The sequence below is a fragment of the Phalacrocorax aristotelis genome, chromosome 3 (assembly GCF_949628215.1).
Source record: "Phalacrocorax aristotelis chromosome 3, bGulAri2.1, whole genome shotgun sequence".
NCBI classification, from domain to species: domain Eukaryota; kingdom Metazoa; phylum Chordata; class Aves; order Suliformes; family Phalacrocoracidae; genus Phalacrocorax; species Phalacrocorax aristotelis.
In genome coordinates, this window is record NC_134278.1 from 68,650,528 (window position 1) to 68,667,451 (window position 16,924).

Here is a 16,924-nt window from a genome sequence, read left to right on the forward strand (position 1 = left end):
CAAAATAAAGAACTGCTTTAATTAACCTTCTGTGATTTAAATACTGAGAGAAATCAGAATTTAGAAACTTTAAATACCACCAGCATAACAGCAACAATAATAATACTTTGTGGATCAAAGCCAAGCCACTGATTTGAGAACTTTGAGGAACACATTTGAACATGTGTATCCTACTGTATTTCTAAATTCATTAAGAAGACTTTTCTCTAAGCATAACATACTAAATCCGTGATAGATTTCACATAGTTTTTGTAGTTGAGATGAAAAATGTTTCCTTTCAGGATTATTTGCTTATAAATACTGAAATGTTTAGTTTGAAAAAATGATTCAGTATCCCCATCTTTTGCACTAGAATGCTTTGCAGAGATTTTTGTTATTGACATGGGACATTGCCCACTGAATCCATAAACTGATTGCATGTAAGTAACTGACCACTTAAAAATAAAGGAGCAAAAGAGGGCTTCCCTTTTCTCCCCAGACTAAATTGTCTCTTTCCAATTTAGCTGAAAGGAGGGTCTTACTGCCAGAGTTTCTTTATGATATTGTATGCTACCTTCATTTTAGTACATGAAAAAAACTTAACAGAACTCACGTCTTTCTGCATTACTCATCTTAAAAGCACAAGAGCTGCAATATGTCTACTAGGTTTAGGATGATAGAAAAAGAGGGCATAAAAATTAAAAACCAGCAAGGTATGGGTGGTCATGAACTTTCCTGCCAATCAGGTTTGCAGCGTGCTCTGACCCATCTCCTCTGACTATCCGGCCAGTTACCATCAAACCCCCATCAGCAGCAGATGCCTGAAGAGTGCACTTGCTGCTTTCTCAGGAGAAGAAAGCTGACCTTCAAAATTCCTCCTCCAAGCTGCAAACAGAAAATCCTGCTTTCAGCAGAAAACCATTAATAGATGAACACAGCAAAAGAACATACAGTCTGGGAGAACGTTTATGTTGAGGCAACTTTAAACTGAAGACAGAGGCAAACAAATACTTTCACTGACAGCCCTTTGGAAGACTATAAAACAGAAGCATAAACGAGTTCGCTACATTTTATACATAAACAGTAGTACCACTTTGCAAGATAAAATACTTCTCCCTTCCCAGTAATATGACTTAACAAATCCAAGTTATTACAAAGACAGATACATGTAAGGGATAATTATACATGCTAGCTTTAAAGGTTTTAGACCTAATAGACTGGAGTTGATTATTATTTGGCTAAATCGATCATCATGTCTGTAAATGCTTGCTTTAAAACAACAGGAGTGAGAAAGTCTCAAAAATCTGAATGCAGTTTTTTGGGTTTGGTCGACATGCCTTCAGCAAAAATAAGCCTGTGCTGCTGTGAGTGCTGCTCCGTGCTATGCCCTCAATTTTGTTTTTGAGCTCAGGTGTGAGTTTACAGACAATTATCCTTGCTTTTTCTGCCTGACTCTATTCCTGCTAGCTACTTGGCTCTAGAAGATCATTCTCCAAGTCAGACAAGCTAGCACCTATTATAATCTTATAAATACAGATATAAATCACTGAGGGAAAAAGAGAAAGGTTTGACACATTTCCTGGAATGATGTAAGCGATGCTGAGCAAACAAGAGCATTCCCCAAATGGACAATAATCAGCTATTCCCACTACTGGGAGAAGATGTAGCACAACAGGATTCACAGTTTCACTGAACTCCTGAGCTGAGTAAGTAACCTCCACCACAGAGATAAATAACCATATGCTTCACACTTATTTGCTATCATAGCAGCATCATGATTATGAAATAAGACTTTATAAAAGCAGAAATCTAACTGGCAAAGACTTCAATCAGTTAAATGTTCACTGAACCTACACAGGTTCAAACCTCATTTGCCCTTCCTGAAAACATCACGTGCTTAAGAAAGGCTCAAAATGGATAAACTAGTTTTATGCACAAGATCAGTACAGTTCCTAAATATTTCAACAGTTTGTTTTTAAAATCCATTTGATGTTCAGCAAGGTAAGGCGACAACTGCCTTTCAGAGGTGCTGGTGGCATGTCTAGAAGCCAGGATTTGAGCCATGGTGCATGACTTTGGAAGTCAGTTGCTGAAAGCCTGCTCCCCTTCCCTTCTCCAAGTCCAGCCAAACTTTATTACAGACACAAAAAGTCAAGGCTACACTCTGCCTTTTGATATCTATCTGGTCTCTCTGAAGTAGGCTGGCAACACAAGTTCAGCATACCAGAGCGGATGCCTTCATAAAAAGTTATACCGTTGTTTTTCCTTGTCTCTAATTTCAGGTCCCACAAAAAGGAGGCTGGAAAAGCTGGCAGAAATATGTATTTCAGTGTGAGATTTTTCACCTAGATGTTTTGTTGTCAGGCATTTCTCTGCTCGCTACGTATAAGCAGCCCTGGTTTCTAAAAGCCAACCAAGAAGCACCCATCAAAGCAAAAGCTCTCAGTGCTATGAACTTGTGGTTGAATGGTTTAAAGTAACCACGTCTCCCTTCTAGCTCTTTATCCTGCAAAGAAAATAATTGCTTCTAAACTGAAAACAAGTCCAGCATTTCAAGACAGTGTGAAAATACACTGGGCACTAGGTACCTCTGCTGCTGAGATGACGTCAGCCATGAAGGATTTATGGTACACAACAAGCAGTGGTGTCAGCCACTGCTGATGATGGCAGGCAACAATCTCTTCTGAACATTAAATTTGATTATGAGTTCTCATATAACTGTAATAGCCAGCTTCCACAAAGAATGCTTTCCTGTATGCCTGGCAGCAAACGTCAGATTAACATACAAGCTGCTTCTTTCCCAGATCTCCTGTGGTTCACAACACAACAAATATTAAGTGCAACCACTCATCTAGTGGTAGATGATTACAGACACAAGAGTTAAAAGGACAGAAGGACAAACAATTTTTATTATAACTTTAACCTGTGGGCAGCTATACATTACCTGCAAGGCCCTGTATATTCTAAAAGAAGTTTAATTTAAATTCTGCAGAAGTTAAGGCTAAACTACTATATAGTCAACTGCTAATCCTGTACCACTTTCCAGTAAACTACAGAGTGATGATTTTATTGAAAAACAGTAATTGCATTGAGACATAAAACTTAAATTTGAACTCGTTGAGGATTGTCTGTATTACTCATGAATTTGGTATTTGCGTGTAACACAACTATTCCTAACTTACAACAACAGTATTTTTGTACAGTGTTACACCCCAAAACAGCTTGACAATGTTAATTAACATGCTGCTTATTACACTGTTAAAAGAGCTTTAGCAGCTCACATCAAATTTAAAAATAATACTTCATCCTCATTGTACCAAAATCACTTTAATAATTTGATGCATTTTGCCACAATACAATTTGTTCTGTTTTCATGACAGTCATACAGCTTGGGCATGAAAACAGATTCATTAGTTTCACATTTTGTTCACATTTTCAAAGACTGCTTCAAATTGGGTAATGTTTTATCTGTCCTACCTTGCACTGACTCAACACTAGAAACAGATGTCCTCACAAGAACATTCTCATCACGGTCTCAGGCTTGTGACTGAGACAGTTCAAACGACCGTCACCAGTTCAGAAACAAACCTGAAATTTATGGCCTCCACTGATCCCAGTTCAGGGAACTGGAGAGAAGCCACAGCCCCTTGTGGGAGCATAAGTAGTCCCCAGACCTCTGCCCAGGGTCACCAACTGAGGCAACACCAGAGATGCTCCCCACCTCGTCAGCACGCCGCCTCCCTGCTTTGGATGCCTTGCTATCTGGGACTACTGAAACGGTTCACAAATTCTTACTGGCCTGAACTGCATTCACTGCCCTGGCCCACTCGCTGAAAAAAAGCACTAGTTATTCTACTCTTTGTCCCGTAACAATTTGGGTTGAAAAAAATCTCATCATGATCAGTAGGTTTATCAGAAGGTAAGTCTTTATAAAGGGGGGGGGGGGGGGGGGACACGACGACGGGGACGACACGACACGGCAAGGTTTTGGCGAGCTTTTAGAACATTTTAATAAAACCTGACAGTGAGTCTTATTTGTTTATAAAACTTTTTCTCCCTTTAAATAAAAACAGACTAAAGACTGAGCCCAAACTGCTTAACTGTTCCTTTAAGTCATTTAAAAGAAACAATGGTAACCCCACAGGAATGGTGTAAAAACACCATGCACCACGTGTACACTGTCAACCAGAAGGACCAATGCCTCAGGAAAGTCCACACCCCACCTCAAGGACCTACTACACTTTTTCCCCCCTTTTAATCTCATGACTGCATGTGAGAAAAGGGATCAGCATAATCCTGCTCTATTCTGGAAATCTGTAAGCAGAAAGCTTCCAGGAATACTTGAAACAAAAAATTACTTCAGGATAACAGTAGCAGGTGTAGAATAAAATAACTGGGTTTGTTTAACTAAGAGTAAGACCATAATTATTTTTCAGCTCCGTTTCATCTGTCAAAAAGTGATATGGTCCCAACTCATAAAATAACACATTAAACCTCAAAGGCACGATCCTTTCTTGATACATATGAACACATGCTACATAAAACAAGAAAATATATAAACATGGCTGTTTAAAAAACAGTTGAAAAGCATAACCCAAAATATACATCGCACTATCTTAACAAAATAATGTTTAATGATGACAGTTTAAGTTTGCAATTACATTACATTCTTGAGCAAAATATCACTTCTACTTATGGCAAAAAATTTAAAACTGCAAAACCAACTAAAGCATTTATTCATTTATATGCCATTTCAAGATGAAAAACCTTGCCAAGGGCAACACTGTAGTAGTGTAGCACATCCTTCTCTTCTCTTTTAAAGAGCAGTAAAGGTAAAAAGAAGTTTAAAAAAAGGCAATATCTACATCTACTGGCATATCTAATGATCAGTGAATCTGCTACTGCAATAAATTTGCTTAAAACAAAGCTCTTCCTTTAATGCTTTTTACACAGCAGGCTCCTGATATGAAGAGGGGATGACTGATGCTGGCTTACAATATGGCTTTATAGTAAACTATGCTGATATTACTATGAAATCACCTCTTAAAAAACTCCCTTTCTGCCCACCATGCAATCATTTAACAGAGATCTAAACAACTTACAGTTCAAACATTCAAATAAATTCCACTCTCCTCCTTCCCCTCTACACTTACTACAAGAATGGAAAGCCACAAGTCACTGGAACAGTCCCAGAAATTATTTTATCTGTTTACTTTTATTGACAAGATTGCATATTGGATCCAAGTGAGTCAAGGAAAAGGAGCAGCAGCTTCACACTTCCACATACATGAGAAATTAAGATGAGTACCAATTCCAAGACAGAGCACTAGGAGTTATACCTGACCACAGAAGCTCGCTCACATTACGTCTAAAAGAGCAAAAATAAAACATTACCCATATGAAATTTTTTATTAGTTTTCCCTCCATAATAGGATACCCACTATATCACACTGCAGGGTTTTACATAAAAGGAAAGCAGTGGCAAGAAAAAGTCCATCATCCATCCAGAGCAAACACTACTTTCAGCTTGATAATCTCCAAAACAAGTAGACTGACATAAATCTACACAGGAAATAATACAGCAGGAAAAAGAAGACAAATTACTGAGAAGCCCCCTTTCTCCAGTCTGGCATCTCTTCTCCATCCTGAAGTAAAACCAGTGCGATCACACCCACATGACAAAGGCAGCAATCAGGGAGCTGGCTTATTTACCCTAAAACAGAACACGAAGCAGCTTCTCCTCACAGCTGCTCCCCTGCTACAAGCAAGTTCAGCTTCCAGTCCACCAGGCACAGAATAGTGTGTGAACTCTTTGGGGCAAAGACCACCTTTTTGTTATGTACTTGGAGAATGACGAGAACAATAATGTCCTGATCCACAGCTGGGGCTACCATGAACTACTTCAATATTATTAGAGTGATTTTCTCTTGCTTCATGACGCAACCATGCTCTCCAGGAAAAACAGTTGTAGTCTAAAGTTTTCCCATAATTCTGGTAGCCAGCATGAGGCAAAAATGTCTTTGGAGGCCTGCTTCTCTTCTTGAGAAACTGACATTTTGAAACAATTGACATTATACATTCCTAAAAATTGTGACCATTCAAACTAGGATTTTGCACCAGTGTTGAGTACAAAAGCAACAAAATCAATATAAAAAGACCAAAAAAAAAACCAGTTAAGAATACAGATAACATGGAGGAAATTCATTTGCAAGCTGGAAAGAAAGAGCAAAACTAAGGATGACAGACAAAGGATGATGATTGTATGACTGAGACTACCTCAGTTTTCTAATTCATGGGATTATATAAACGGGAGGTACTGATATTAAGAGTAGAAAGACACACCAACTGGTGCAACAGCATTATATGATTTTGTAGTTTATTTTTAAATTCTATTTAGAATATGTAAATCTAATATTAAATCATAGCAACACAGAATTGCATAGGTTTGAAGAGACTTTCAGAGAGAGGTGATGTACTCAAACCTCCAGCTCAACTCAAGTCTAGCAAGAACAGGGTGTTCGGGGGCCTTGTCTAGTTGAATTTTGAGCATCTCCAAGGATGGAGATTCCAGTCTCTGTGGACTCTTTCCGGTGTTTGAAAACCCTCATGGCGATTTTGGGGTTTTCTTTTCTTACCAAGTTGCAACTTCCCTTGTCCGAGTCTGCCCCCACTGCCTCCTCTCCTTCCACTGTGCACCTCTGAGATGAGAGGGCTCTGTTCTCTCCCACATCCTCCCATTTGGTAGCTGGTAAACAGCAGTAAGATCTCCCTTGGGCTTTCTCTTCATAAGGCTGCCCAATATATCCAATTCTGTGAACTCTGCCCTTAAACCTCCTAAAACTATATTAATACCTACTCCTATTTCTCTTGCTAATATTTTAATCAAGTAAACTCTAATTTTCAAATTATTTTCAAAAGATAATCAGAAACGTGTATGCTTAAATAAGCACAGTTTTTACAATTTTTGTCCTAGCAGCAGAATTTGATGTACACTCCCAATTTTTTTGTTATCCTAGTGTTAATTTTCATATTGTGCACTGGTTACCTCTTGACAATAACTCTATTATGCATCATCAGCACAAAACACTGTTGCTGAAGTGTCAAAAGTATAGACTTTCAACTTCTTGTGTTAGGAATTTTTCTAGATTAGCAGTTCCCAAAGAATGGGAAGTAACACAGTGGTGACATTTTACAGAGAGACATTAGAGACAAGGTGTTCACCTGATGACCCTCCTTGAGCCAGAGGGAAGAGCAGCGACAGAACCAATCTGGAGACAGGGAAAAGGGAAGGAACAAGCCCCAAGGAGTTACGGACTACTTACTATTTATATTAAATAGTTCCATCTACACACAGATACTCCAGGAAAAGACTATGTAATTCAGAACCTAGGATCTGAGTTCAAAACTTACGAGGCTAACCACCACTGAAGAACAGGATAACCAACCAGCCATTCACAAACCATGAAGAATTTCAGGTGTGATTCTCAAACTAAGGATTACCAACTTCAAAGGCTGTGTTGGTGAGGACCTAGCAGAGCATCTAAATTTGAAGATTTGGACAAAAGTGCCTATTGACCTTGAGGTGCCTGTATCACCCCTGGAGCCTGGATTGAGACACTCCTTCAATGCACCCTCAAATCCTCAAAGAAGAAATTTGGCTACATTGAGGTTGATATCTTCTACCTGTGAACCTGTCCCTGCCTTTCTCTTCATCTCAGTCTCTGAAGTCCATAATATATGGAAGGCTTTACTCACAATTTGCCTTTATCCTCTTCTACGATATCCAAATCACTTCATTGCACAAACCGTCACTTTACTGACTATGATAGCAAATGACGTAATTGGAACACATATCAACAGATAAATCAGTATCTTGTTATTTCATAAGGCCTGAATACTTGGTATGGTTTTAAAACTAAAATACTCAATCCATTCAACTGACAGTATTTAAAATGTGATGAGGTGTCCGAGGCAGCAAAAAAAAACATTTCAATTTCACAAACTGATCTGTAGAAAATGGAGCAGCTGCGTTTCTTCTATATTGTAGACTGTATTACTAGGATTTTATCTGCTGAGACTTTACCAAGATGGTTATGAACAGTATTTTCAAGTCATAGAGAAATCAAGCATTTCATGCCAAAGTGAAAAGGGAGAAAATTAAATTTAAAGACACAACTGCAATCTTTAAAGTTGCAGTTACAGATTATCCAAAAGATGGAAAGTGGTGACATTTACAAGAACATCATAGATACAATTAAGAATTCTATTTCATAAACCATTCAGCATTTTAATGAAAAAAGTTAATTCTCAATGGAATTTTAAAATGTAGATGAAGAAAAATTAACATGTAATTACACAGTTAAATTATCATAGCTTTATTTTAAAATCAAAGGAGGGGAGCCTCCTGTATCATTGCTACTTACAGCATCTTTTGTTAGTTATTTTACACACTATTTTTATTTCAGGCTAAGATTTCTACATTGCACCAGCATTATCCCAAAATGTTAATCAACCATGCCTGACAGAATTCCCCAGTGATTTGCAGCAAGTGCTGATGCTTCCACTAATACCCAGTCTTGAGCAACTCACTTTTGTTAGATTTCCCAGGATGGTGAGTATGCTTTAGTTTCATCCTTCCATTTCCAGATCACCTCTCCATGATTAACAGAGCTGAGCCTGCAGACCGAACTGAGCCTACACATAGAGCTGCATCAGCTGTGGACATCCATTTTGTTCAGTATCTAAAATCTGGGTGTTTCGCAAGCTCAAGGAAGCAGACCCATACATTATCACTTCTGATCTTAGTTAACAGAATCGCTTTAAATGAATTTTAATGGCTAACATATAAAGTACAATTCAAGAACTGCAATGGATATTGAGTTATGTGGTTTCACTAACTGGATGCGCAAACTGACAACATTCAAATTAACAGTGGTAACATCAATTAAAAATATCTCCTAGGAAGCTCCCTTGACAAAGCAGCTCCAAAATGTCTTGAACTCATCTATCCTCAAATGAAACAACACGAAAAACAAAATGGTAGTGACCATGTTAGATGCAGGAGCTCTAAACAACATTTGCCTTGTGAGGGGAAAACAAAGCAAAATGAAAGCAAGGAAAACCTCCAGCCTCCACTGATATCTGATCAAGAAACTGTTACTTCTTTTTAAAAGCAGAATTAATAGTTGCTGGGATATATATACTGGCTTTATTAAAAAAGCTGATATAAAATAAAGCCTGAAAGTGTGTGCAGATGTATTTGCGTGTATATCCCCAAACACTTTTCAGAAGGATGTTGTCTGATTCCGTGTTTATTTAATTTTGGTTTTAACACTGTTGTCTCAAAAAGGGGTTGGGTGGGTTTGGTTTCGTTTCACACAGATCATGGTTACACTTACAGCTCCAGGGCGGCTGTCAGTAGTGGAGGATGGTGCTTACCTGCTGAGCCTGGTACCTCTGCTGGGCCTGCGACAGATATTGTGCCTGGGGTGGCAGGTGCTGAGGCTGCGGCTGCTGGTTGTAGTACGGCTGCTGGCCCTGCTGGCAGTAGCCACTTACACCTTGCTGACCATACTGAGGCGGTATCTGTTGGAAGAGCCAAGCAAAGCAAATGCATGAGTTGAAGCAGGAGGACATGAGATCAAGCTATGTCACATCTGTATGGCAAACCTGACCAGAAGTGGTATCCTCAGCTATACGCCTAACCCAACAGCCCTACTCTTTTACTCAGCAGTTAATGCAAGCCCTTAGATCATCTTGCCTGAGCAGGAGGAGTAAGCCCAAGTGCTCTGTATAGTTATTCTTCGCAGGAAGAGCTTCTAAGGGAAATGCTATGCTTCTGAACATCACAATCCCATAATGCCCAGCCTTAAAATACAGAAGCAGTTATCTGAAATATTTGCTCTCCATAGGCACAGTATTGAGGCAAATTGACTAGAGGACTCAGTCTGATGTACTGAGCCGAAAGCAGAATTGTGGAAGAACAGACACGCTTCTAAAAGACATATTCAAAGATAGATGCCTTTTTTTTTCATCTTCTTTTTTAAGCAATAAAGTACTAATTTTTGTGAAATGCTTTGCCGATAGCCCTCAAGTTTTTAGCATTTCTGTGTTTAAGGCTTACAGAAAGAAGCTTGGGTTTTGGCAGGTTTTTGTTTTTGTCAGTTCAGTCTCTCTCAGTCTCCTCCCCCCAAGATAAATCTAAAAAAAACCCAAACAAACCACCAAAACAAAAACACCAGTGCAACACAAAGTGACATATTACAAGTCCTATTGACAGACAAATCAGCACATGCATCATGCACTTAGAACCCTGCACACGCACTGAGAATTTAAGTTATAACCAAAAGCAAGTCAATTATAACGTCAGAGGAATTTTCTGCATCAGTTTAGTCTGTAAGCCTTGTATCAACAGACACTGACATTTTCTTGAGATATTTGAAAGAGCACACTTTCAACAAGCTCCTGATATTGTGTCTATATTGACCCTATTTTAGGTACCTGTGCTTTTCCCCATACACCGGTATTTAGTACCATTTCAGATGAATGACAGATGCAAGACAGGACTTCTCTCTTCTAGAATGGGCGTCCCACTGGTCCTGCACATCCCTGCCCTAAGCAAATGTCTTGGATACCTGAGCACATCTGATAGGCTTTGATCTCTGAATTGTTCCCACTGAGTCTATGATACACCGATAAATCTGTTTACTCAACATGTAAACACATACCTGTTCTACCTAAAGTTAACTTACTACATTCACTCAACAATACAGTAACATTTGCTAGACGAGAATAATAATATGAAGTTAAATTTAAACACGTGTGTAGGTTGTTTTTGCCATCACAACTTGATCTGCTCTGATTACTTCTGCCAGAAGCTGGTAGTCCTACTACTTGCTAACTCCTAAGGTCAGCACTGTAACTCCACTTCTGCACTTGTTCTCTTTGCTTGCATTTCCATCTCCTTCACCATCATTTCACAGGCAGTTAGATGTTTCTGTGACCAAAGTAACCCTTTTTGTCAAATATCCTCTCCCTGCTGATGCATAAATGAGGCAGTTATAATGCAGACTAAAAGGGGTGTGTTGGAATATCATCAGGAAAACAGACAGCTGGAGTCTGGCATCTGACAGAAGACCACATGGTGATTTGCCCATCAGCTGCAAAGGTCACAGAGCCTGGACTGGTTCCTAGGAAATGAAGAGAAGAAACCTATGTTGTGGTCCATCTGGGTCCCAGTAACACTAAGACGAAAAGGAGAGATATCCTGACAGGAAAATATGGGCTTCTGGAAACAAGAAGAGAATTTGAATGCCCGTTGACAGGATGGTGACAAAGCAAGAGATCAGATTCATCAGGAACCTGAGTATTTCTAGAATACAGATACTTGTACAGGAGGGCTGGAGCTCATCTGAACATAGGAGCCAGGTCACTGGTACCTAAGGATCAAGGAAGTGAAATTTTAAACTGACGAGCGGGGATTAGAAGAACACAGGGTTCAAAAGCATGGCATTGCTATGACAAATGAAGGCATTGAGATTCTGGGTCATCAAGTGAAGATGCCAAGAAGTAGACATACAGATGACTGCAGAATAAACAGGGCAGCAAGAAGAAAATCCAACAATACATTGCCTTCTACACAAAGGGGGAGAAGAAGAAAAACTGGAACATCAAGCCTCAAACTAAAGCACTAGCAGCAGTCGTATCAGAAATCTAACAGGGAGACAAATAGTGGGTTGCTATTTGCATCCTCCTAGGATATAAATACATAGGGAAGACAGCTGATGACAAAGTAATCTTATATACTACATAGAGTTTAGAAACAAATCAAAACAAAACTCCACCTCACCAAGCAGCAGAGGCGTGGAGCTTGCTCGGATCAGGAGGAGCGAATGCTGGGACAGTCAGGCATGGCTGGACTATGGCAACACTGACAGCAGCACACCAAGCGAGATCAGTAAAAGCACGGTGCGATATACAGAGGGAGATTTCAACTCCTCCCATGCAGACTGAGCAAGCAGACTACAAAGCAGAGACTGAAGTATCTGGTAACTGCCAAAGGTTGTTCCATGGAGCTGCTGGCTAGGGAGCCTGCGCGAGGAGCCATTGCCTTTGGCTCAGTCCTGAGCAGCAGGAATCATCTACTACTACATCCTACAGCTACAGAACCACTATGCATCAGTGACCATAACAGTTAAATTGAGCATCCCTACAGGAACAATGAAAACTGAGGAGTCTACTGTTGTGCTCAACTTCAAAAAGTGTAACTACATAAAAAGGAGAAAGCTTGTTAAAAGGAAGCTCTAACAGAAAGATACAAGACATAAAATCTGACTGGCAGCATCAAAGCTACTTAACAACAACCACATGGAAAGCACAGAACCAATATTCACCACCTATTAAGAAAGACTTGAGAAGAGCAAAGGGACATCAGCATGGCTCATCACAGGTTTCTAGAAGAAAAAAGGCATCCTTCAATAAGCCAACACCACGTCCAAAAGAGGAAAACAGAAAAGACTGTAAACTCTGGCACTTCAAATGTAATAAGGCAGGCCAGAAAGAACAGGAGGAACATCTAGGAAAGGGAATCAAATCAGTAATGAATCATTTCTTCAAACACCATCAGGAACAGGAGGTCTGCCAGAAAGTCTGAAGTACCAAGTGATAATCAAGGTAGGAGAGGAGATTCAGAGAAAACAGGGCCATCACAGAGAAGATTAACAGATTTTCTGCCCTAGTAGGCACTGTGGAAAAATCTTGGGAGCTTCCCATGCTGGGGTCCTCCTTTGTGAGGGACTCAATGAATGTGTCTGAATCTGATGGGGCTATTCATGGAACAAACTGACAAATGAATAGTAAGAAACACTCAAGACCACACAGTGTAACCGCAGAGGTCTAAACAAATTCAAGAATGACATAGCTGAATTACTAATGATGGTACACAGCCTCTAACTTGGAGCTGCCTTGGTAGGTGAGAATTGGCATATGGCCCTAAAAAAAAAAAAACCCAAACAAACAAACAAAAAAAAAAAAACACAACAACAAAAACACCAAACCAAAACAAAAAAACTCACCAACTAATCAAAAAGCAATGATTTGAGTAATTTAAGACTATAAAGGACTGATGATTCTTCTGGATAAATCAGCACAGACAAAAATGAAGACCAGAATTAGGAAACATCAATACAGCTTTTGCAAAGGAAAATCTCTCTCTACAGACTTCCTGGACTTACTAGGAAGGGTCAAACACAAAGGTTCAGAGAAATGCAACAAGAATGATCAAAAGAATAGAACAGCTTCCATACAAAGAAGCTATAATCCTCTGAGTATGGAAAACACACCAGGAAGTAAGAATATGATAGGAAACTACAAAACCATCTTGTCCAACACAACGATTAGAATGCATTAAATGGTAGAAGCTGGTAGAACCAAACTTCAGAATGAGAAAGATAGGTTCTCTAGTCACATAGGTAGCAGATGTTTGAAACTCCTTGCCAAATGATGTTCTGAAAGCTGAAAGTTTATGCGGGCTCAAGCAAAGACTGGACAAGTTCACAAAAGGTACATCCTCTGAGGGTTACCAAATATATAGAGCCACATCTGCTCAGGAACTCCCTGAACAGAAAATAGCTGGAGGCTTGGAGAGTATTGGGGGAAGTATCACATGCTTGCTTTGTTCTAACTCTTCTCTAGGCATCCAATTAAAGCCTCCATTGGAGGCAGGATACAGGGCTACATGAACCTTTGATCTGACCTGCCTATGTTCTAACCACCTCTTTGCAATACGTATTTGTGTCTTGTGAGAAAGCAACGAAAATCTGGTGCATGAGGTACTAAGTAAAAAATGTAAGCAACCTGAAGACACAATAACACCTTGATGGCCAGAAGCTGGGAGACTGCTCCAATTTCTTAAAATTATCTCCTTAGCAATCTGCTTCCAGACACTGGTGTAAAAAAGGGGTACTGGGTTCTTCTTCTGACCTTATGTATCAGCTACTTATGTTGGAATTTTACTCCATATTCTCCCAATCCAAACTGGTTTTGGGTTTTTTGTTTGTTTAAAAAAAAAAAAACAACAAACTCGCAAAACACAACAATAATCCTAATGCTACATGTTCTTTTAGGTGCTATACTCTTCTGTGCAGAGATCCGTCACTGCTGCCTTAGCAGAACACTCAGTATAATTTCTGTGGCTATTTAAATAAAGAACAAACAACATGCAAATTAATCCTCCTGCTTTACTGATAGGGATCACAAGATACCGCTTATGGACAAATGTTTATTAAGCAGCATATAAAAAAGCTTAATTAAAATCTCCCCAGAACAAAACAAATCTGAAGCCAATTACTTACAACACTTGGAGTGAATGACCCAAGAATCCTCTTTCTTCATAAGGTAAACCCTCCCTCCCTCCCTTTCTCCCTTACACCCACATTCTTTGTGGTCACACAACACAGGAGATGAGAATTTGAGAAACTTCAGCATGCCTGCGGTAACGCACCCATTCTTGGGACAATTCAAGAGAGAACAGGCCTGAGTTTGAATCTATTTCTAGGCAAGCACAGAAACCGTAATAATTACTTTGCCTCCTATCTGACTTGCACTGTACGAATAGCATTATTTTGGGAGACTTATAGTCTTGGGAGACTGACCACCAGTGATTAAGCCACTCTGAACACAAAACAAGGAAAGGATAGGAATAAAAGAGGAACAAAATTGGCAGCCAGAATGAAGAGGTGGGAGAAATCCAATTAAACCTATAACTTAGCCCGTTATCTTCAATTCTTGCTTGAACAAGGGGTCTTGCGGCAGACATTCTTTGTCCAGGTAATACCTTGATAGTAATGGAAGTTTTAAGCAATTTTTGCATGCATAATCCATAACTGATGTCAAAGGAGAAGTATCATTAGACAGCATTACAGTCATTATAATAATTTTTTAAATTAAAATGTAACAGAATTAGTGTGTTAGCATAGGTACGCTAATAATACCAGCAATATGCAGCTACTGCACTTTTAAACCATCCTAATGGCTAGATCTGGTCAATAATGGAAGAAACTTTGCATGTCCCCTACCACAAAAAGCTCTGCCACGTGACTTTGGGACCCACCCGAACATGCCAGTCACCAAGACATGCTCATTACATGGAAAAAAGTCCTGCCAACATCGGTCATTGCTTCTCCCTGCAATCTATTTGGTGCCCAGAAAGTCAGGCAGACCCTGGATAATGTCATGGCAGGCAACAGCACAGTTCAGAACTCTTAAACCACAGCAACATGATATAAAAATCGGGGGGGGCGGGAAAGGGTGTGTCTGGCCTGATTAGCATCAAGAAAAGCTGAACTCCAGCGGCAGGGGTGGCAGTCAGAAGAAAGGGTGACAGTACCTGATTCAATGGCCTACTTTGCTGAGAAACAGTAAAACAGACCTGAACATTGTGAAACAAGTACCACCTTCAGAAATATAATCATCAGTAACATTCCACTTTCCTAGCAACTATAACACTGTAATTACGTAGAAATTAGAATACAAAGTGTAGAGTGAGTGGGATTCCCAGGAAAAAACCACCACCACCACCACCTGGTACTTCACACCAGGAGTAAAACAGCACATTCTTTCAGTTATCAAAATGTTATACGCGAATTTAATTCTAATTCTTTTAATTTTACAGTGGCCACTTCAGTAATAACTATGAAGAAAGCTGTCACACAGTTCCCATCAAACCTTAAAATAAAACTTTCGTGATTTTCTGAAACATCTACTGCTTCAGTCTTAGACTTCCAAAGCCAGACCTCTGCCAAAACATAAGTATTTTCCGCCAAACATTCAAACCATGCATTTCTCCATACTTTTGCATAGAAAGTTATACAGGAAAACTAACCCTCTGACTTCCATGTACTTAAAAATATCTGGTTCATATCAAGAACTTTTGAGTTCATGTAAGCCCAGGTCTTCATCTGGATGTTTAGCTGGATTACAGAAAGAAGAAAAATATAATATGCTTATACAGCAGAGGGAAATCCTCTGGCACACGTTCAGTGGAAGATTCTATCGTAGTTAGTGCAGCACGGTCTCCTGTCTCAAATCACCATAACCAACCCCAGCCTGCTTGTGCACACACAGTCTTAACGAAGGCTACAAGTCCTTCTCATTGAATGACAAAGAAAAATTCTAAAAGGAAACCAAGTAAAAAGCTGTGTGTTAATGTCAAGGCTATTAATCAGAGGTAAATCAGAAATCCTGACACTAAGGCATTTTATTCATACATTCTATAAATTCTATTACTTCTTATCACTTAGCTTTGACCTTTTGACAGTACATTGGTCACAACGTTCACCTATGTTACCATCTTTCCTAGACTGCTTGCCTTTACATTGAAGTATGAACTTTAAAATCTTATTAAGAGCCTTTAAAATATTAACACTGGGCCTGATACTGGTCCACCCTGTGACCCAGAGCAAGGAAGCAAAAGGATAAAAAGCATGTTTCTGTGTCACAGCACAATAATCCCCATTCCAGAACTTGCAAGGTAGAGGATTTTGCAGAGTCATTAAATGTATGTCTATGTTGAAGACTGCAGTGCAGTACACAGATCTGCAAACTAGCTCAGATATTGGAAGGAGCCTACTCCAAAAGCCGTGCTAGGCTAATTTGCTGTGCTCTATAGAAGGGTGGATTAGGTCAGAGGGAGGTCCACACTCTTGTAGACAGACTGCTTCCTGTACGCAAGCCAGTTCATTTAAAAGGGTAGCTCAAGTATCTTTACAACACGCTGCAGTCTGCAATGCAGTCATACCCTGTACTACTGTTAACGTGCAGGACAGAAAGGACAGGGCTTCAAACACATGCCTGTAGTCCCCTTTTCCTCAAAAAGTGCACAGCATCATGATTATACCAGTTGTCAGAGCAATGTATATGGCATCAAATATATACCTGTCATGAGGTG

The 16,924-nt window shown here is 39.6% G+C and overlaps 1 protein-coding gene across 15 annotated transcripts in view; it reads right to left on the bottom strand.

Annotated features, from left to right (window-relative positions):
- ARID1B (AT-rich interaction domain 1B) overlaps window positions 1-16,924 on the bottom strand; it is a 336,807-nt gene that overhangs the window by 242,888 nt on the left and 76,995 nt on the right. For all 15 annotated transcript variants that reach the window (XM_075087867.1, XM_075087874.1, XM_075087870.1 and 12 more), the window contains exon 3: window positions 9,418-9,564. In XM_075087867.1, coding sequence (XP_074943968.1) covers window positions 9,418-9,564 — 147 coding nt within the window. The remainder of the gene's footprint in view (window positions 1-9,417; window positions 9,565-16,924) is intronic.